Consider the following 23,302-nt stretch of genomic DNA (forward strand, 5'->3'; position numbering starts at 1 on the left):
GGCCGGGGCACATTTCCATCTACAATAATGGAAATTTACAGATAGTCAAAGTAAGAAAAACGCAGCTTGAGAACTTCTTAGTTGAATTTAAGGATATTTATTTTGTATATTTTGACGTGATCCTGACAATTTGTGCGTTAATGGTTACAAAGCTTTAACTTTTTGAATCTCAGTGCCTATTGTCATTAAATAATTGTTTGATTTCCCCCATGATTTCATGCAACTTTGAAAATGTAAATAGATAAAAATAGAAAAAAATGCTTAAAATAAACATCTATTATCTGTCAAAATTAAAAAAGAAAAATAATAAATTGAATTATTCTTCAAGTGCTTGTTAATGTCCATTCCAATCAGGTGTGTGCACGTGCATGGTAGTTGGAAGATTTTTCCCATAGCAGCCTCTGTAGGATCAGCCTGGGCTCCCCCTGGAGTTGCACCATCATGGTACTCAATATAGAGCCCTGCCAACCCACCACTGCCTCAGTTCCTTCTTACCACCAGTGATGGTTAGCTGGAACGTCCCATAGCCCTTGCTTAGCAAGTGCCTTTATCTCCATTTTGTATATAGTTTTTCTTTAGTTAGTATTGTGTAGTAGTTATAATTAGCTAGAGATAGTTGTGGGTTCTTTCCTCCCCCCCCCCTTACTCCCTGGAACCAGGGTATCCTGCGGTCCCTGGGGTTTAAAACCTGTGACGTCTGCGCTAAGCGCATGCCAAAGAGTGACCCTCACGCTTCTTGTTTAAGGTGCCTAGGGGAAGGTCAGCAAAAGGACCCTGAGTTCCGTCCCAGAACTATTAAAGAAAGGGAACAGCGGCTTAAGGTTCTCGTAATGGAGGCAGCTCTTCGTCCCCACTCAGACCCCAGGTCGGGGGACCCCAAACCCAGCATGTCCTCATTGATGCGGAGTGCCCCGGCACTGTCATCCCAGGAACCGATGCCGAAAGTGAAGGACTCCTGAGACACTCGGCTCTTCCTGTGGCCAATTGATGGCCAGGCACTGGGCTCAGTCGCCAGTGCCTCAGAAGAAGAAGCAACTGGAGAGAGACCGTTCTGCCCCCTCCCCCCACCCCGCTAAATCTAAGGAGCCAATGGCTGTGAGACCCCAGTCGGGCCACGGCACCAGGTCCCCGGGCAGAGCTGTGTCGACTCCTGCCCAGGCGAGGCAGTTGAGCCTGGGCCCACCGTGCTCACTGGACCCTACTGGCTAGTGTGGAAGTATAACATTGTATAAGTATAACATTGTATAAGGGGACATGCTGGATACATTGTATATGAGAGGGCATGCCAAAACATGTTACAAAGTATCTGAGGGAGCACACGTAGGGACAGTTAGCTTTTGAATGGAGGAGCAATTAAGATAGAGCCAGCACGTCTAAGAAGCAGGCATCAGAATGGAAGGTGTGAAGGGCAATTAGTTAAGTTAACTGGAAGCTGTTAAAGGAGATTATTCAGGGTGGCAGGTAACTGAAGATATGTGACTGGTCTCAGGGATCTCGAAGGGTGGTGATTAAAATCTTTTTCTTCTTTTGTCTGTAACTTCTCTGTAACTTGTTCTCCAGCAAGCTGTATAAATTAAGAGACACAAGCCCCACTCGGGGGGCTCACTTCTAAATGTATTAGCAGAGCAGCTTTGCTAAAAAACAGGGTGGTCTGATAAATTGTGAGTCTGAGTCAAACTTTGACACTAGCAACTGCTGCTCCCCTTGACACAGGAGGCCTTTGAGGCAGCTCGAGACTTGCTGTGCTTCACAGCTCCATTCTTGCCCCCTAGGACAGAGGCGGCTCTGGCCCTGTCTGCACCACCACGGCCCCAGGTGCAATCAAGAGGGAAGCCAGCGATAATGTCCCGGCGCTCTCCTTCTCCGCGGCACCCTCCGGCTCTGACCTCTTTGGAAAGAGAACCCAGTCGGTGCCCCAAAGCACGGCTCCTCTGTGGTGTTCCTTTTTGGAGACCTCGGAGTCGGAATCAGACTCCAACCGCTCCAATAAGAGCAGGAGAAGGAGGTCCAGGTCACGGCAGGAGAGTCGGGCTTACCTGGCGCTGTGGCTGCCGCAGTGGCAGAACCCTCCTGAGTGGCCCTTCTGGACTCCCTGGTCCTTTCACCAGAGCCCAGGAAGGAGCCAAGGGTCCCGCTCACTGTTGACTTCAGTGGTTTCGGCCACCTTTATTCCACTGGCTGCACGACCAGCCACTAAACTATTGCCACTGACGTCGACACCATCGGCTGCGGCACCATCACCGGTATCGACTTCGGCGGCAGCACTGTTGCTGGCATCGGCTTTGACAGCGGCTCCTGCACCACCAGTGGCACCGACGGTGGCACTGACAGTGGCTCCGACAGCACCGCAGCGGTGATGCTGACGCCGGTACCGAGTTCAGTGCTGACAGCCCCGCACTAGCCATGGCACCGTCCGTGTTGGCACCTGCACAGGATCCCTGAGAGTCACGGGAGCCCTTGGGAGCCAATGGCAGGGAGCAGCCACTGTTCTTTGGGACTTCCTCCTCGTTGTCGCCGGACAAGGCGCTGGCTGGCACCACCATAGCCCCAGCATTTAAAGACAGTCGGGTGTTGCAGTAGTTGTTGTGCCAAGTTGCCCAGGGTCTGGGCATCAAGGCAGAGGAGGTAGCAGAGGACTCTGATCTCAGAGTGGATATCCTCGCACCCTTTGGACCTTCCCGTATTGCCCTACCACTCATAAAACTATTGCAGACACCACCAAAACCCTGTGGCAGACCTCAGCCTCATTGCCACACACTGCCAAGTGCAATGATGGGCAATATTTTGTACCCTCTAATTGTTATGAACATCTTTATTCCCACCCGCAACCTGATTCCCTTGTTGTCGACGCTGCTAATCAGCGTGAGCGGCAAGGTTTCCAAGGCCCCTCCCCCAGAAACAGGGAGGCTAAAAAACTCAACCTTTTCGGGAGGAAGGTCTCTTCCACGGGTGCAGCTTCGAATTTCCAACCAATCGGCCATTTTTGCAGCAATGGCAAAATTTGTGTAGCTGCTCCCTCTAGACTCCCGTGCCGAGTTTTCGGGCTGGTTGAGGAGGGCAAGCTAATCTCCCGAGCTTCCCTGCAGGCTGTGCTGGACAGTGCTGCTACAGCCACGAGAGTCATGGCTACAGGGGTGGCCATGAGAAGGGGCTCCAGGTCTCTGGTCTCCCGTACAAGGTCCAGCAGATAATACAGGACCTCCCCTTTGAGGTTGTGACTGTTTTCGGAGAAGACAGATAAAAGGCTACATAGCCTGAAGTACTCTAGAGCCACCCTCAAATCCTTTGGCCTACATACTCCCGCCATGCAATGGAAACATTTCAGGCCTCAACCTCCTCCACGGTTCTACAAACAGAACCGACAGAATGGCTCCCGGTGGAGGAATAGGAACGGCAGAAAAAGGCTGCACCTGTCCTCAGGCCAGGGCTTCAGCCAACCCAAGCCACCTTCCAGCCCCAAACTGGCCTTTTGAAGGTGTGGTCGAGGATGACGCACCAGAAGAAGAACTGGATCTACCCTGCCTTATCTTTTTCTCCTGACTGTCCCTTTTCTACCGTGCATGGTCCCATTTCACTTTGGACCGCTGGGTGCTCCGCATGGTAGAAAGGGGATACTCCATCCAATTCTGTGCCCTCCTTCCCTTCCGCCCCGCTTCCCCATCCCTCTTCGGGGACCCCTTTCACGAGCAACTCCTTATACAGAAGGTGCACTTGCTCCTTTCGCGAGGGGCAGTGGAAGAGGCTTCTCAGGAGCAGAAGGGCTAGGGTTTCTATTCTCAGTATTTCCTAATACCAAAATCCAAAGGCGGGCTCAGGCCCATACTAGACCTGTGAGAACTCAACACATTCATGAAGAAGCTCAAGTTCCACACGGTCTCTTTGGCCTCCATCATCCCGTCATTGGATCCAGGAGACTGGTATGCCACCCTCAATTTTAAGGACGCATACTTTCACATAGCAATAACTCTATCCCACAGAAAATACCTCAGGTTTGTAGTGAACAACCACTACCAGTTCAGTCCTCCTGTTCGGCCTGTCAGCAGCGCCTCGTGTTTTTATCAAGTGCATGGCAGTCATGCGCACTCCGTCAGGGCTCAGGCCTCTTCAGCCGCTTTCCTGGCACATATTCCCACCCAGGAAATCTGCAGAGCAGCAACGTGGTGCTCCGTACACACTTTCACCACGCACTATGCAATCGCCCAGCAGGCCAGAGACGATGTGGCCTTCGGAAGAACAGTGCTCCAATCAGTGGACGCCTCCTGAACTTGGGCTTGTGAGTCATTTGATTGGAGTGGACGTGAACAAGCACTCAAAGAAGAAAAAACAGTTACTCATCTTCTGTAACTGTTATTCTGCGAGATGTGGTGTTCATGTCCATTCCAATATGCACCCCCGCATCCCTCTGTTGGAGTAGCCGGCAAGAAGGAACTGAGGGGGTGGCGGGTTGGCAGGGCTTTATATTGAGCGCCATGAAGAGGTGACTCCCGGTGGCATTCAGACCAACCTGACAGAGGTTGCTATGGGAAAAATCTTCTGGCTACCATGCACATGCGTGCGCGCACACCTGATTGGAATGGACATGAACAACACCTCTCAAAGAACAACAGTTACAAGAAGGTGAGTAACTTTTTCTGCCAGGCCTATATATCTATATCTAGATAACACTTTGAAGATCTTTGATTGTATCCTTCCACACTTCATATATCACTTGCCTTCTAAGGTTGGGAGAGAGTCCTAGTGTAACTCTCATGTAGCAACTTTCCAGATGGTCAAGATTTTTTTGGACTATTGATAAATTTGTCAATAATGTAAAAGTATTTCTATTCATGTGAGCTTTATTCAGGCATTTTAACTTAGGCTGAAGACTAGAAGCAGTTAATCTGCTGAGAACAAACAAGTACACAAAAGGTACCAGGTTTAGATTTAATACAACTCTTAAAATTGCCAATTTACTGAATTTTCAAATTACAGAGTTAGCATCCTGAAGGAGAATTGACCAAAGGAATTAAAATATCCAGAAGAAACAAACTGCACATCACTTGAAGGCAAGAAAAACTCAGCATATACATAGTAGTCCAAATTCAGCCCTTCATAGTGGTTTCACACACATAATTGAGGGCAGAATGTGGCCATGTGTGTATCTACCAGATGAGTGTTAGAAACATGTAGACTGTACATTTAGTATATTCACGGTAGTCTAGCTGAATGTGCTTGTATTCCAGTACATTCTTTCTCTACAGTACATCAAAATTTGTTGTAATTTTTACTGAGAAGTCCTGGTTTTGTATTTTTTTTTAAAAAACTATCATTTCATAACAACTCGAATTGGTGATAATTAGTTACAGAAGCTTTAAGATATCAGAAAAACTAGGTTAAAGTAGGATTTGATGTACAAGGAACAATTAAACAGCTATAGCTCAGTTACTCTCTGAGTAATTATTCTCAGATACATGCCAATCTTGCCTCTAAACTAAAAAACTTTGGAAGAGGAATTGATGTTTCCAGTTACTTAATATTGGAGGCAAATTATAATAAGAAAAATAAAACCTTGCCCTCATCTTTGAGCATACATGGCTTCTTTTTATACCCTAGATGATAATTTTGTGTTCATTTATAGTTTTGTTTGTTGTTGTGGGAGAGCTCCTAGAGAGGTGCATTGGAGAAGTAAAAGTGTCTCCAACTCTTCGTTACAGCTGTTGGAAGCGACAATGGAATGAACCATGAAAGGCTATGGAGCCAAGTTGGCTCTCTCAGGAGCAAATAATTCAGAGAATTGGCAAAAAATGACACTCCAGAAAATAGCCATTTTTTTTCTTGGCTCTTTGGACTCAGATCAACAGAAGGATACCTGTAGAAGCACTCTCTGAGTTGTAGACGGACGCAACAGCTGCCACTAAGAAGACTGGACTCAGAGTCTGTGAGGGAACTGCTTCTCTGCACTTCTATTCCTGACCTGCTATGTTACTTTGGGAAAGTCATGTCAGTTCTCTGTACCTCAGTTTCCCCATCTCCATAATATGGCTAATTATACTTACCTTTCTTTGTAGATTGGTTTGAATCCATGGAATATGTTACTCTGAGATTTGCTCTTAATACATTCATTTCAAGTGGGCATATATTAATAAATAAATACATTGATATGTAAAGATAAAATTTCTCTACCACATTAAGTCCTATTTTACGTTACTTTTGTGCACAGATGCCCACAAGACACTTGGTATGATGTTTGTATTTCATTATAGCAACAGTTAACAGCAGCTGCAGCCCTTTCAAAGGAGACACTTTTCTATTTGGGATATGCCTATATTTACAGGCCAGTATCTAAACCTTAGTCCAGAAATAATTAAATCTTTTAAGTTGGTAAAGATAAATAATTCTTCATGTTAATTTAATAGTGAGATAATTCCAAGAGTCTGAATAAAGTCACTCTGGAACTCTGAGGTTGAAATCCTGTGTTGAAGTTAGTGGGAGTTTTACCATTGACTGCGGGGATTTTGGAGAAGCAGGATTTCACCACTAGACACTTATGAGTTGAAATTAGTGCTTTTGTTATTGTATAAAGACAATTTCCTTTAAGTTTTCTGTAAAATCCTGAGATCCTGTGAAGTTATTAAATTCTAATGATCTTTATATAGCTAATATACAGACAGTTATTTCTAGATTAACTAAAAATTCATGAATTTTACTAAGAAATATTCATTAGTAGGACATGCTGCTTACTAGCATTTAACTTGTAATGAATATACCTATTCGTTGGGCAAGTAAATTCAATTATATTGTTTTAGATGCATCCAAATTGGGGAAAATGTAGAGTGATATGTTGAAAGAGAAGCTGATCCATCCGTGGCTCATAGATATATTGGACTAGCACCATCTTCTGATTGTTTAGTACATTACATCTTTCATGCCTTTGACTAAAGCAGAAAGAACTCTACAGGAAAATATTCATTCAGTTTGGGTTTCAGTAACCTTAGTACCTTAATGTACTTTTCTTCTTGTGAGCTACACTGTTTATAAAATAGCTAAATAGTGAACATACATTATTAGCTTTTGCATTGGTTTTATTGTAACTGTAAATTCTGTATTTCATTATATTGTTTAATTTATGCAGTATAGAGTAGCCTCTAATGTCAGTTCTTACAAAGGAACATTGCTTTTTGCACCAAATAATGTCTTTATTAATTGTTTATCAGTATGTCATTAGTAGATTAACCAAACCAAATTAATTTAAACTCATCCATTGTGTCTGTGATATTTGAAATATATTTTCATTGTAGATTAAAGAGATGATTCTGATATCTTTTCTGCCGGCCAGCTGTGTTTCAAGGCACATGGTGATAGTATAAAATAGGGAGCAAGACCAGTAAAGTTGTGGGAACAGCTACTAAGTCTCTTCATTCTAGAGGAAAATACTTTTTCTTGAATTTATATTTACTGGAATAGAGCATTTATTGACCAAATAGGTTAATTTTAATTAAATTGAAAGAATGAAGTGCAATCATCATGGAATTAAACATCAATTAAAAAGGTTTTGAAACCAGCATTTCTGTAAAGTTAAATCCCTCCCCCCCCCCCACACATCCCTCAAAGAGTGAGTATGAAATAGTGTAATAAGTTAAGTGTTTTGGAAACTGAAACAAATGCTCTTGTATAGTTCATTTACTTAAAAAAATGTTTTTTGTGTGACTGTTGTGCTTGTAAAAGGTTGACAGTCCTCAAATTGAACTCTATTTATTCACTGAAAAGTCACTTGGAGAGGAAATATTGTGCAAATAGAAATTCAGAGAGCCACAAAATAATCACCACCATTGCCTTTACACTGTAATGTGATGCTTGTTACTTGTGTGCAGTGATTGCCATTTGTCTGATATAGTTAGTACACTATGGTATCTGAGATGTTGCTACATTTCCCAATATTTGGTCTAGTGTGCCTATGATAGATTAGATTGTAACTAAATGGAGGATTGGAGCCCAAATTTTATAGGATGTCTTGATGGGTATGTTGGATTTGCTGTTTTGTTTTGTTTTTTGTTTCATTTAAATATGGCATAGAAAATTGTTTTACTGACCTTGACATTTATACTGTGGTAATCACTGTGGCATCTTGAGTGATTGGTATGATACAAATCCAGCAAAAAAAAAAGCTTAATCTTGGGTTTTCTCCCTTCATCACCAGCACAGGTCATGTTTTCTTTCTTTCTTCCCTCCCCGCATATAGTAGGTACTCCATTAGAGGTCCTATGACAATAAAAGGAATTAGACATAACCTGCAAGTAAAAAAACTTAGTTATACATATACTGATGCTTGAGACAGAAGTAGCAGTTTTAACTTAAGCAACTTACTTCCATTGGTCAAGTGTCTTCATCACAAAATAACAATAATCAATATTTACTGATTGGCACCATGGTTGGGAATCTGAACCAAGGTGCCAAGGAGTCTGTGGCAGGAAGGATAGTATGATGGACGGAGCAACAGACTTGGACTCAGGAGAACAGAATTCAGTTCTTGCCTCAATGAGAGACTTTCTGTGTGACTGTGAACAAGTTACTTCATTGAACCTATACCTCATTTTCTAATCTGTGAAATGAGGCTATCACTTCCTTACCTTACAGGGATATTGTGAGGAAAAAATCTGTTAATAATTGTGAAGCACTCAGATGCTCTGGTGATGAGGGCAATGTAAGTACCTGGATATCTAGGTAGATTGTAATGGAGATTGAACAATCCTCTCCACCATGCAGTGGTAGTCTCTATTTGAGATTAAGCTAAAGCGTACAAAGGCGACACTGCTGAATGAGATTGTTCACACAACAGTTTTATATGCTTTAACTTCATATCTTTAATTAATTTGTCTGAACTTTCTTGAGTGTCCCTGCATTAATAAGCTCTTAGTCACTCTAGGAATTGAGGGGCTCAATGGCTGGAGATGGGACAAACCAAAATCAGCAGAAATCTTTACGTTTCAGCTCTTGCCTCCTTCTCCCTCCCTCAGAAAAGTGAAGGATAGACCATTGTTCCTGTGATGTGTTTTAAATTAAAATATATTGCAATTTAACTCAATTGATCTGTCTAATTAATACTGTCTTCTGTTTTGAACATCATCCTTGTTTCTTAAAGTATTTGTGGTAGGATTAAGAACTAAAGATGTGTCTGACATGAAGGCAAAGCAAAACACAAAAGGGATCAAGTTCAAATTATCTGTATTGACTTAGTCTGTTCAGTCAATGACTCTATGGTGCCTGTAAAGTTTTCTGCCAAGAATGTATCAAAAGTGAAATAAGAGGAAAATGTCCAGTTGAAAAAAATATCTTTCATCTACACTATGTAATGTTCTTTCAGTGCTTCTAAGTAAATTGTTGTATAAACTTGTATCTTGTTTTTAGTTTTGAAAACAAATTTAAGCATATTCTTTCACCCCTTTTAGAATAACTTTTGTTTGCATTTTATCCCCTTAAAAATGCTAAGAAGGTTGTTTGCAAGCAATATCAACCTATTTCCTTAAAATAAATATTTCCCGAGGTACCAAACATTTGACACACTTGTTGGCATGCCCATACTAAAGGCCGCTCGCAGATATGCTCCAGAGATGAACACAGTTGGCTTGTTGCTTTTCATTGGAATCTGCTTACGATTTGACTGAAGCCAATTTTAAATCCTGGAAGCACTATATTTTTCAGTATTGTCTTGTTGCTAACGGTTTGCAAGAACTAATATATTTGTTGAAGCCTTAACGACAACATAAGACAGGCATTTTTTAATATATAATCTGTTTAAATATGACTTGAAAGTCCTTATTAAATCTGATTATTTTTCTTTCAGAAGATTAATCTCTAGATTAAAACCATTACAATGAACATAAAAAATACAATAAAGGAAAACTTGCCCCATTATGTTTAGCTTTTGCTAGTTCATGTTGTAGAAACACCCATTGCATGATGACCTAATACGTACGTGTACGTATGTTGCCGAGCTGATTTACTGTGTGCTTTGTTCTAGAAAGCTCCACCACAGATCCGACACCTTTGTGCACATTACTCGTTTTAGCAGCAAGAGTAATCTTCATAGTTTTTATATGCATATGCTGGTGCCATGGTCAGGAAGTGTATGTACAGAAGGAAGTCTGTGCACAAAACCATGCAGATCTCACCTCTGCTCTCATAATACCCTTTTGAAGCTCCTGTTGTAAAGCTTTTCTGGTTTTAGAGGGGCCAGGACTGTGATGAAAAATTTCCACCTTACATTCCCTCTAGTAGACATGAATTTTCTTGTGCCTATATCTAGCATTCTGCCCGAATTTGGTCCTCTGTTTAAAAAGAGTTAAGATTATAAAATGAGCTGTTTTTCTTGAATTGTTCTGAAATGCATATTTTTGATACCTGTGGTTTCCTACCGAGGATGAAGCTTTAAAAATATATTGTGTAGGTTACTGAGTTTTTGCGCTATCAATTTCCGGTTTTCTGTAAAAGTAATTTCTAGATATTTTCATGGTTTTGTGGGAGAAAGAGGAAAAGTAATAGCTTTCTAAAATGCTAAAATATGGCACTAACTATTATTACTCTGCCTTAACAATTCTTCTAATACGGTATCTGATTTGTTACTATGTCCTCATAAAGAAGCATCAGCATTAGAGTGTATATGACAGCAAGAAAGTAAACACATGCTTGCAATCAAATTAATGTATTTCATCTGTCTTCAACTAATAACAATCTGTCATGCTATCTATCTGAGCAGGGGCATAAACAGTTTATTTTGTGTTTGGAATAACTTCCTGGAGGTAGTTAATGTGACATGTAGTTTGTCTGAAATGAGTATAACCAGATCAACACTCTAGATGTTTTCTTGATAACCTAAAAAATTACTGAGAAAATCTGTACTGGAACTATATTTATATTTCACTTTCAGCTTCCTTAAGTCAGACGGGTGGTATACGTTTCACCAGGACTTCACTGAAAGTGTGTTCTTTTCTTGGCATCTGATACAGCTTTAGTGTGAGAAAAGGATTACAGGCATTAATAGAAATTTAAGTATAAAAGGTTGCAGTTCCCATTCTGACACTAAGATTCCATTGTTTACCTTGTAAAGGAGAGTGCATTATACTGATGCTAATTTACAAGTGTCAAGTCAAAGCTAGTTTTTTAAAAGCAGTCTCTCTCTCTCTGTAGGTGATACACAGTGTATAACCGTAATGAGAAGAAATGATTGAATACTGAAATAATGCAGCTCGGTGACTGATTAATGCATATGACTCCTGCATATGTCGTGTTTACCCTTTTATCTAAATATCGTAGCTAAGTTTTGTTTTTTTTTAATGAAAACTTATCTTTAACCAGAAAATAACAATGTACTCAGCCCGAAAATCTTACAAAATATAACTCCTCTATTTGGCGCATCCAAATAGTTGTTAAATTTAAGGGCTAATTAGTAGCTCCCAGACTTAGCTGGGGAGCAATGGGACACAGAGTAATAGACTCAGGCAGAAGAGAGCTATAACTTTGGGATGCTGGGAAATACAAGGGGAGGAACCAGATAGGGCTAGTGCCTAGGAGGGACTGTATCTGACCAGGACTTTGGGCCCTGCCAGTCAGGAACCTGGTAGGACAGTGCTAGAGAGCATGCCACTAAACCTATTAAACAAGTGTAGTAAATCCTGTTGCCCAGCATATATCTCCTCATACCCCAGTGGCATCATGCCTTAAGGCATGATATATTAAAGCACTTCTGCTATGGTGGTGCCCCTCCTTTTCCCTAGTGCATCAATACCTAAGCACAACAAAACTTGAGGTGAAGTTAAAATGACTGTAGTGTTTGAACTACATTGTTTCCCCATACAAACCAGTATGAAGACAATTCACTTAATCAGTGTATTGCATGATTGAGTTAAGATGCTTGAGTTAAAAATGTCTAGTGAAAAAGGCCATCTGACACTATAGTAAGGAAATAAGATGAAAAAGAGAAAATGTTATATACTGGCCATTTATATAATGACCCAGGAGTATTTTAGAAGAGAAAATATGTACATAATATTAAGCACATGTAAATAAAATTAATAAATTATTAGCACATTTTACTTGTCACGTCTGTGTGGGCTAATTGTGATAGCTCATTGTTTATACTTTGTGTAATTTTATAACTTGTATGAACAGCTGCAAATACTTTTCAGAAAGATTTATATTTCATTTTCCACAACATACTCTATAAAAGAATATACTTATAAATAGGGCTATAGATTAATAATAATGTGTATTCATAACTTAAATTACCCTTAATTACAGTTAAATATGAAATTGTGAAATTGTCCATTTTTAATGATAAAATCAGATGGTTGTAAATGCATGCACATATATAGTGCATACTTATATGCCAATAATGTAACATTGATTTGTGAAAGTTTAAGCATAAATATGAGAACTGTCTATTAATGATGGATGCCCTCGCAATACAGTTAGCACAACTGTATATTTTTAAATTAAAGGGGTATCCGATTTAGACTGGGGAAACCCTTGTGAAATTACCTTTGCAAATCAAATGTGTTAATGTACATGATTTAAAAAAAAATGGGTAGCTTAGCAATTAGTGGTAGATACAATACCTTGACATAAGCATAGTTCAGGTTCTCTATATGGGAGTGGTGCCATATAGGTTAGATGAATAGACTGGAGATCCATGAGAAACCCCTGCAAACCATTAAACACACACAGACACAGGTCTTGCCTAATATGCATAGTGGCTGCTCCTCTCCACTGCTCCCAGCACAGGCATCATGGTTGTTTCCTGGGCTGCCTTCAGATTGCCTTGTGAGCTGTATGCTCCTGTTCCCTCCACTGTTGTGTGGCATTCATGCAGAACTGTAACCCTGCCCTGCCCCTAATCCAGCAAACTCTTATTCCTTGTGGAGTTCTGGGTGGTAATGATGCAGAATGCTGGCAGCCACTTGGTGAGTGGAGATTACTACTATATGTAGCTACTTTCCCGGCTGTGTGGGCCTTTGAACCGTATTTCTGCATAATTGCTTCTCTCTCTGTGGCACAGAGCCATTTGAAAGTATGTGTAATTATTTGTTTTTGTAACTTTTTTGAGTTGTTACTGTTATTCTCAGAACTTGTCATTTATCAGCCATGAGATGACTGACTGACTGTTTTTGAAATATCTTTACCATAACATATAGCATTTTACTGATTGCCCAATAAAATATCTTTTGGCACTTATTGGCCTGTCACGGTAGTTACTAGTTTTATTACAGCTCTATATAGTAAGTTACATTAAACATGTTTTATTACCAAGCCTTATTTTGAGACAATAAACATGTCCCTATTGGGACTTGGTGTCAGGTTTTTATTTGTTGAAATCAACTTCTGCTAAGCTAGTAAAATTAGTCCCTGTTTCATTTTATTGAAATCAGTGGGCTAGAGCTAATTAAACTGTTCTGATTATTAGAGTTTTGCATGTTTACAGTGGATTGGAATGTAAATGAAAGACAGTTGGTAAGTGGTCTGATGCAAGCTTTTTTATTTTGGTATATTTGGGTTGCCCTCTAAATGGTGCAAATGAAATGAGTTTAAATAGTACTTTAAATTCCATAAAGACAGATGCAATCTTGTTGATTTTCATACCAGTTCTCCAATTTGTCTAGGGTATTTTGAATTCCAAACCTGTCCTCCAAAGTGCTTGCAACCCCTCCCAGCTTTGGTGTCATCTTCAGATTTTGTAAGCGTACTCTCCAGTCCACTATCCAAGTCATGAATAAACATATTGATGAGTACCAGCACACATCTTATAGTAATTTCATTTACACCACATTTCCCTAGTTTGGTTATGAGAATATCATAGTGGACAGTGTCAAAAGCCTTACTAAAATAAAGATATAATATGTCTGCTGTTTTCCTGCCCATCCAGTAGGCTATCCTGTGCCTGATATTGACTAGAAAACTGTCCATATCATGAGAGAACAGGTTATTTCTACTTACAGAATCACTGACTGCCATAATACATTCTTAAATAACTTGGTTGTGGAATCAAATCACTTGTAGAGAGAATGTAATTTTGGTGGTTGTTGTAACAGTCTTACTACTTCAGTACATTCCAAACTGGTAGGTATAGAATGAGACAGTAAATGAGCAAATAGTTAGTTAGTTATGGGTAAGCCTCCATGAACAATGTGGAATGTATCACAGATTGAAACTGTCCTTGGTAGTTACTGCAAACTCTTCTCTGGCTTCAGGGATCCATTTCCCACCCCCCTCCTCTCACCGCGGAGACATGGCCACCATCTAATCTTGTCTTTTAACTTGTCACTGAATGTGTTCCAGTTAGGCGTTATCTTCTTCCTGCTCCAATAATTTCATTTCAGTGACTTTGGATACACTTACTCTGTGTTTTAGCTACCTGGATTAAATGTATGGATTAGCCAACCTTTACCGCTATGGATGATAGTGTCATGCTACCCACTAGGCTCATAAAATGGAAAAAAAGAAATTCAGTACATTAGAGGGAGAAACAAAGACTTTGAGAATCAACTTGACAGGAATAATCTGAGCTTCATTGGAATTCTGGAGGGCTCAGAAAGATTTGAACCTGTGGCCTTTTTTGAATCTTGTATATCCCAAAATGGGTCTGAATATACTCAATGGTAATATTGTCATTGATAGATCGCACTGTGAACACCACTGAAGTTGCCTCTTCCAAGACCAAGCGAAAATACAACTAGCAGCTAGAAAGATGAGGGAGAGTAAAATTGACAATAGCATGGTTTGGGTTTTCCATGATTCATGGTTGGCATAATAGTTTTGTGCAAACATAATTACATTTCAGACACTTGGCTATGTACCAAAGATACTAAATTCACTATTGGGTATACGTCTGCTTTGAAAATATTGGGACCCTCCATTGCACCTTCACTTCTGTATCTGCAGAAGAAGCAGGCCAGTATCTTATTCAAAGGAAGATGAGTAATAATAGTTCTAGTTACTGCCTTTTGTTTTTGTTTTCAACATGTTATGTTAAACTAAGTCAGTTACATTGCTTACTGGTTGCTAGGGACCTCCTGTTATGGATCTCACTGTAGGCACTGCTTTCCCATTTGTTATCTCTGTTACAAGCATACCCCTTTCCTTCTTCTTTCCCATGTTCTTCCTCTGTTAGCGTTCCTCTTTCTCATTTGTCTAATCTGAGATGTAGTTTATATATTGTTCTATTTTTTTGTTCTGGACACAAAACCACATGGTATCTAAACCTTCATATAATGCCACCTACAGTACCATTCTTATACTGAAGTACAGCTGTATGCAGATAGTATGTTACATCCTTGCCCTAAAATCTGCATTGGCTTTCATGTACTTTCAGCATGGATTTTAATGTGGTGGTGAAGTGGGACTACTTGTGTGCTTAAGAACCATGCTGGATAAAGGTCTTCGACCCCTTTAGGTAAACTAAGTAAAAACCAATATAGAAGTACATTGCTGAACTGAGGCCTAAATGACTTGAGCTCGGCTACCTGAAGGAACTTCTCTCTGGTGGATACCCTGGCAGTTGCAATAAGTGGAGCTGCTTGAACTGAGATCTCCTGGTTTAAAAGGGAGAAAGGGCTGCTGCAGGGCAATTTTTGTGAGGGTGCTGCCACTTACTTTGGAATTTCTTCCCTTAGACCAACAGATCCTGAGTTTGTCAAAGCATGCTGTGGCACTTCTTTATTCTGTAATATTTTTGGCGGGAGAGAGAGGTTGTCACTCCTCTGGGAGTCACTGGTAGAGTTAAATGGCATCGGTGGCAGAGTCATAATGTATTAAGCAAATTTATCTTGCGTGTTCAGTATTTGTACAGGTGCATAGAGTTTGGATATGCACTTTTAATAATGCATTTAAAGAAATATAATAAAATAAAATTGGAGGCTGGACTGAGGCCTCTCTAAAAATTTGGCCCATTAAGGTTGAATTAAAAAAAACAAAACCTTTTCCCCCACCCCAAAATAGTTCTCCAGCAGGTGTGGTGGTGTAGTTCCCTCCCACACAGCTATGTTACATCTAAAATGTGAAGACTAAAAATAGGGAAAGAAAATATTCTGTATTTTCCATCTAAAAGATTTCTTGGCACAAGCCATCTCTTGTAGTAGATTTTCTTTTCAAGAGAAAAAAAAAAGCAGTTGCTATATTAGCTGTGCAAGGTTTTTTTTTTTTTTTTAAAATTGGTTACTGACTTCATTTGGGACTTATCTTAACGGTATTTGTTCTTTCTGTTTTTTTGTTAAATAAGTATTCTAGCTTCAATATTATGATAAACCAGTACTATAAACATTCTTGTTAATAGCTTAGTATTTTAGTCCTCCACAAATTAATGCCTGTGGTAGATGGATGATTTTAGGTCTGTTCTTGTAAACAAGGCCTCAGTGATGTGTAAGGAAAAGCAACATGTGGCAAAAAGCTCCACATTAACCAAGGTAAGCAGCATAAATGGGGTATAGGAATCTCCTGTAAGATCAAAAATCTTGTAGAGAAAAAAATCTCCAGAGCCTACAAATTAAAGACCTCCAATATCATTTTTAAATAAAGCCTTTTATGTAGTATGAGAACATTTTTTTCAGTTGATAGTCAAATGACACTATTATGCAGACTTACTAGATTTGCAAATTTACAAGTTTTTACAAGTCAGTTGGGTCCCTTCCTCAGGAAATCAGTTTAAGTTTTTTTTTCCTGTATTGACTCAAAGAGCCTAGTTGTCCTTAAATCCTTGTGAATATATTTGCCTTATAATTTGACGGCATTGAGTCAACACCCTTATAGGGACTGTAATGCAATAAAAAGAGAAACTGTTCAATATAGCTTCCAGTTACCCTAGGATCAGATTTGGAGAAATTGGAATGTACACAATAAAACCTGTACAAGACTTGAGTTCCATGTTGTATTTTAAGCACCCAATGTGTTTCAATGAAACATATTGTTTAAAAGCTTTGCTCTACTTCCAATGGGTATATAATGGGAAAAATGAAAATAATGCATACCACTCTTAAAATATGCATTTTGTGTTGTTTAATACAGCTTTCTGAAGTATATCTTTGTGGAATTGAAAACTCCATTTACAAATAAATGAATGTCAATATTTATTCAGTGTGATTTTAGTGGATTTAATGTAACGGATATTTTTGCTGCACTGCTTTGTATTAACATTCTTTATAACTCATTTACATTTTTAACTTGGAAGCAAACTATATGGAAGCAGACATGTATCTGTAAGCTTTACCTTTATTTTGCAACAGTATTTGAATAACATTAGAATTTTTGTAGTGTATCACGTTTGCATGCAGAACATTTGGAGCGTAGTTTTACCCTCAGACTTGTGTACATGGCTCCTAATAGAGACAATGGGAGCTGCTTGTATGTGCCTGAGCATGGAATTTGGGTTTTATTTTTAAATGAGTTTATTGCATTTCACAGTTCAATTTTTATTGTAATTTATTTTTCATGTACCCACAGAAATTTCAAGTAATGGATTATTTTTCCTTTAGCAAATAATTATAAAAACAAAAGGTTGTTGTTTGTATGAGGGAAAGATTGTGTCTGTTGTAAGCATTTTCAAGGAATAATTGCTGAGACAGGTATCTAAATAAATGGGCTCCATTATAGTAATTTTTCCTTTGAACCTTTTTATAGTTGATTTGGAGCATATGCGAACAGTGAAAACTGACAAACACCAACGATTTTGCCAGGAAAATGGTTTCAGTAGCCATTTTGTGTCAGCCAAGACAGGCGATTCTGTAAGTAAGACCAATCAAATAATTTTTTTTAAAAAAAAACTATAACTCTGGAATGTGATGTGGTCATTTCACTGCACTCCAACTATCAAGCTATCCAGAACTTCAGTCACTGCAGAGTGCAACTGCTTCGCTAGCGGAATAGATCATCGGTATATATGTTATAATTGTGCTTTGTTAATTATAGTGACGTCTCATCTGCTTTGAAATTCCACATATTGGCTCTAATCTATAAATGGTTTGAGGTCTGGCTACCTTGCACACTGCCTCTTTGTTTCTCTATGCATAGCATGACAGCTGTGATGAGCTAAATCTCTCTTTGCTGCCAGTCCGGTCTCTAGGAGTATTGTCTTGAGGTCTGGAGACAGTATTTTCAGTAGAGGGTCCCCAGCCAATGGATACACTCCCTCTGGTGGTTCATTGAAGCTTAATTTACTTACCTTCAGAACACAGTTAAAAATGCATTTTTGGTTAATTATTTGACTGTGAACCATAATCAGCTAGTACGTTTGGTTAGATGAGACAGGAAGAACTTTTGTGCTAACTATAACAGGCAATTTAAATAAACATGGTGTTGTATTTAACTTTTGTTACACATCTTGATGTTATGGAAATGGGCATGAAAAGCCATAAAAACAATCTCACTGTCTCCTTAGTGGAAGCCATCATATTTAATAAATGATTTACTACCCTGGCTACATAATTGAATAATAAAAAAAAACACTTTTTAATGTACAAAACGAATTATGTTTTCAAAATGGAGTATTCAAATATTGTGGTTTAAGATCCTTATTCAAAAAACATAAAATTATAATAAAATTCTAAAATTAATCTTATAGGTTTGTGATAACAGTCATCACGTAATAACCTCTAACATTTCTGTTATGAACACAGATTATCAGGGGTTTCTAAATTGGCCATAAAATTTTGTATAAAAGTCTGTGCTCCAATCAGGTTGTCAGATTTAGTTAATTTTTTTAAGTGTAACTTTTTGTTTTCGAACAAACAAAACTAAACATTTTGCAATTTTAATGTCATACTCACTATAGTAGGCGCATTCTATAATATGTTTTTTCAAATAGGCAACATCTCCTTTTCAAACTGATTTGATACATTGTCAGTGATGAGCAAATTAACGGTTCTTTTTTTGTAATTGATATAGTTAATGTTGAAATCTGTGAAAGAGCCTTTCTAGTTTTCTTTTTCACTGATCCCCAAATTACGGAAGTGTTTCATAGAATTTTTTTGAGTTTTTTAACTTGCTGGCCAGAAACATATGGATACTTGAACATAAAAGAATACATTACACAGAAGTATCTACTTCTCGTGAGCAGCTACTTATACTGTTAAAGTGAAAACTTCAACTCCATTCTTAAATCTTCCGGGTGAGTGTATTCAGTAGAGAGTTCAGTATTACTCATTTTAATTCCAGTGTAGATATGGACTAGCGGAAATATATTAACTAATTCTTTTGCTACTGACAGGTTTCAGAGTAACAGCCGTGTTAGTCTGTATTCGCAAAAAGAAAAGGAGTACTTGTGGCACCTTAGAGACTAAACAATTTATTTGAGCATAAGCTCATGAGCTACAGCTCACTTCATCGGATGCATACTGTGGAAAGTATGCATCCGATGAAGTGAGCTGTAGCTCACGAAAGCTTATGCTCAAATAAATTGTTTAGTCTCTAAGGTGCCACAAGTACTCCTTTTCTTTTGCTACTGTCCCACAGTAGAACAGAGGACTTTCCAAATCTCCCAGAATCCAATCCTCTGCGAGCTGTGCTGAGAACTGGCACACCCCCTTTCCTGGGGAGGCCTGAGATAAACAAGATGAGCACAGACCAACCTTGGGTTTTTAGAACCCCAAAAACCCAATCAGATTCTTAAAAAACAGAACTTTATTAGACAAACAAAAAAAGATAAAAGAAACACTGTGTAAGATTAGAATGGAAGATAATTTCACAGGCAGTCAGATTCAAAACACAGAGAATCCCTCTAGGCAAAACCTTAAGTTACAAAAAGACACACAAACAGGAATACACATTCCCTCCAGCACAGCAAATTTCACAAGCCAAAAACAAAAGAAAATCTAACGCATTTTCTAACTAGATTACTTACTAACTCTATAGGAGTTGGATTGCTTGCTTTCTTAATCTGTCCCCGGCAGAGGCATCACACAAACAGACAGACAAAGCCTTCCTCCCCCTCCCCCCACCTCCACCCCGATTTGAAAGTGTCTTTTCCCCTTATTGGTCATTTTGGTCAGGTGCCAGCCAGGTTACTTGAGCTTCTTAACCCTTTACAGGTAAGAAGATTTTATAGTACTGTATCAGAGCTTCTTACCCCCTTCCCTTTGTATTTATGACACCAACCAATTCAAGGACAAAAGATGTAATCTTGTAGCATAGGCACAGCCCAAATGTCTGTCTAGGGAAAGTTTCACTTTTTAAAAGGGGTTTTATGCAATGTGTCCATCTTGTTTTATTGTCCAAGTATAGGATTCAGTGCCAGGCTGCCACATATTTTAAATGCAGCATGTTGTTAATGAGATAATGCTATTTCTTAAAAGCCATTATGGATTTAAGACACTATACTGCAAACACTTACACATGTGTCTAACTTTAAGTGGGGAACTAATCACATGCAGAATAGGGGCCCCGGTGGTGTATGTGCTAAACCCAATTGTTCTGAGGTACAGAAACCCACATTTCTGCTGCACAATACATGAGTAAAATATTTTTCAAGCAAACATTAATGAATGCCCTTATTCATATTTTGCAAAACTAATCATCATATTTGAAAGGGGTTTTGTATAAGCACTTGTTTAAACTTACGTCTCTGGAGACAAAGTAGAAGTGCTGCCTAACAATCCAGCATGCTGTTCATTCCCTTATATCATTGCTGAATTATTTTAAACAGCATTGAATTTACCAGATGAAGTTATTTTCAGATCTGTTTTGCACAGGTCATATTTTTGCATATCTCATTGTTTACAGTTCAGGAAAGGTTTGATATATTTAAAAGTAACTTGAGGATGTCTGTTTTTAATCATTTAAGCTCTATTTTTTTATGTAGGTCTTCCTGTGTTTTCAGAGAATTACTGCTGACATCCTTGGCATCAAATTAAACAAAGCAGAAATGGAACAATCACAGGTGATTGTCCTGCATACCTTGCTTTTATTAGATATTTTGTTGGTGTTTAAAAAAAATCTGAATACAAATGAATAATAAATTTTCCTTCAAGGTAAGCTGCATCCCATTTGTGCTTGAGTCAGTTGTATGCTTCTATTACAGCCTTCCGTATATATTCATTCCTTATATGTGTAGCTTAAAAACATTTTAAACTTTGCAAAATTTGTGTCCTACTAAATTAGAAAAAAAAATTCAAAAGCTTTTTCCGGTTAAAAAATAACATAGCTATATTAAATACATCCAAGTGTGTGTTTATATACCTATATATAGTTTTATTGTATCTTCAAGTTATGGTGCCTGACACACTCATTGCATTTACAGTGTGCTCAGTACTTTACATGGTACAAATGTATACTTGCAGTCCTCAAAAACACAAGTCAGAACACACTGAGAAATCCAAAAGCAGGAACAAACTTGGAGGGTTTAATTAGATAAAGATATAGGTATATAGTTATAGATATACAGAAACAGAGACATTGTCAAATGTACATATGCTTTCATTAAACACTAGGTATGATTTTATGGCACTTACGTCCTTATTTGTAGTTCCGTACATTTTTAAATAGAATTTATTTTAGAGAGTTATAGGTTAAAAAAAAAAGGAATTGTAGGTATAAATCTAAATGGATATAAATGTTGCACATTTACGTAACTGTAAACAATATCTTGTCAAAGTGGAAAAAGATGTTGCATGTGGTTCTCACAGTCAAGAAAAAACCCCCATCCATATAATACAGTATGTTAAGGCCAGATTTTGGTTCATTCTTTGTACCCACACAACGAGGTGCCTCTATGTTGACTGCCCATCCCAAAGAGCGAAAAGCAACCTCTTCAAAGTAACTACTCCCCACCCTACACCAGTGGGTGGATGGGAAGTGGTTGGAGTTTTGGCTCTAGAGTCTCTCATGCCAATTAATTAGGCAACTCAGTTGTACTGGCACCCTAGGTAGCGTTGCCACCTGTCCAGGTTTTCCCTGGATCATCCCTTTTTTGAGGTAGCTCCATAAAGGTGCTCAGTCTACACTGCCAGCTGTCCCATTTTATGTGCTTAGGATCATTCCAGGTGTCCTGGTCTTCTGTACCTCAGAGGCTTGAACCCTAACCCCAGGGGACATGTGCTGTGCTAGGTATAGCATAGTTTTACTGGCTTCAGTAAATCATATTTCCATTAATGCGACACTGATTTATATCAGATGAGAATCAAGCCCATCATGTTCAAATGGCTGTGAAAAAATTGCTGCTTATTCCTTTATGAAGGGTTTGTGACATTGATTTTTAATTAGCTTCCTGGAAGTACCAATCCCAAAAAATCTTAGTTTAACACTGAAATATCTTTAAATGATCTCATTGCATTCAGCTTCTCTGTGTGTTGGGTACCTCAGTGCTGTGTTTTGTGGCTAATCCTATTAATTAGTTACCAGTGTATCGGACACTACAGGAGAATCTTGGTGGCAAAAAAGACCATCAAGAACTAACACTGCATGCGTTTCACATCAGACAATTTGATCTTAGTGACATTCTCCAATCACATGTGGGGGATTGTCTTCTGTTTCCTCTAGTTTCAATAGGGACTGAGGGTGAGAAAATAGATCCCAGCAACAGTTGTAAACTTGGTTTTCTAAGGAAGCCCTTGCCCATACTCCTAAATTGATAGCTAGGGATGTGACTATGGTGACTTCTGTATGAGCACATAGTTCAGCTGCTGCAGGCCCCTTTTGGACTATGACTGTATTTGAAAAATATGATGATCATTTTGTGTCATTCAGTGTTTGTCACATGTATAATAGTATTAATTGAGAAAAATATATTTTTCTCAATTTTTTTGTCCCCAGAATAGGAAAAGCAGTTAGTTCACATTAATGAAAGAAAACTGTTTAGGAGAAAAACTTCAAAAAGAATGTCAATCCTCTCATTAAAAACATTCCTATTTTTTCTAAATTCCATTTTTTTAAAAATAATTTCCCTTTCAGGTTGACTGTGCGCACAAACATCCAACCCAAAAGGATTTTACACACACAAGTTTCATAAACCCCTGAAAATAAGGATTAAAATACAGAATCTAACTTTTATTGTATCATGATGTTATGAGATTATAATACATATATTTTTAATTTACTTATTATACTCAAAGCAATCTCTTCTGGCAGTTCAAGGGGCTGCATTTTGGCCACTGTTGACTTAGTAGTTATTTAAAAAAGTCAAAAAAATTCAGTAAAATATGTTTATTAAAATTTTACCCTTTTATGGACAGCCTGCTCTCTAGTTTGCTTAAATATACAATACATCTATTTTCAAATCATATAATAAGAAAATAAGTCTTTCCCCAAGGCAATATTTACAATCTGTGTTGAAATATATAGCTAGAATTAT

General features: G+C 38.7%; 1 protein-coding gene across 4 annotated transcripts in view; it reads left to right on the forward strand.

The window, feature by feature from the left end:
- Positions 1 to 23,302, forward strand: part of RAB28 (RAB28, member RAS oncogene family) — an 89,976-nt gene that overhangs the window by 59,769 nt on the left and 6,905 nt on the right. For 3 of the 4 annotated variants that reach the window (XM_073342487.2, XM_078852582.1, XM_073342488.2), the window contains exons 5-6: positions 17,641 to 17,744; positions 20,816 to 20,893. In XM_073342487.2, the coding sequence (XP_073198588.1) occupies positions 17,641 to 17,744; positions 20,816 to 20,893 (182 nt within the window). The remainder of the gene's footprint in view (positions 1 to 17,640; positions 17,745 to 20,815; positions 20,894 to 23,302) is intronic. The other variant, XM_073342489.2, reaches the window with a different exon arrangement.

The sequence above is a fragment of the Lepidochelys kempii genome, chromosome 4 (genome assembly GCF_965140285.1).
Source record: "Lepidochelys kempii isolate rLepKem1 chromosome 4, rLepKem1.hap1, whole genome shotgun sequence".
Taxonomy (NCBI): Eukaryota; Metazoa; Chordata; order Testudines; family Cheloniidae; genus Lepidochelys; species Lepidochelys kempii.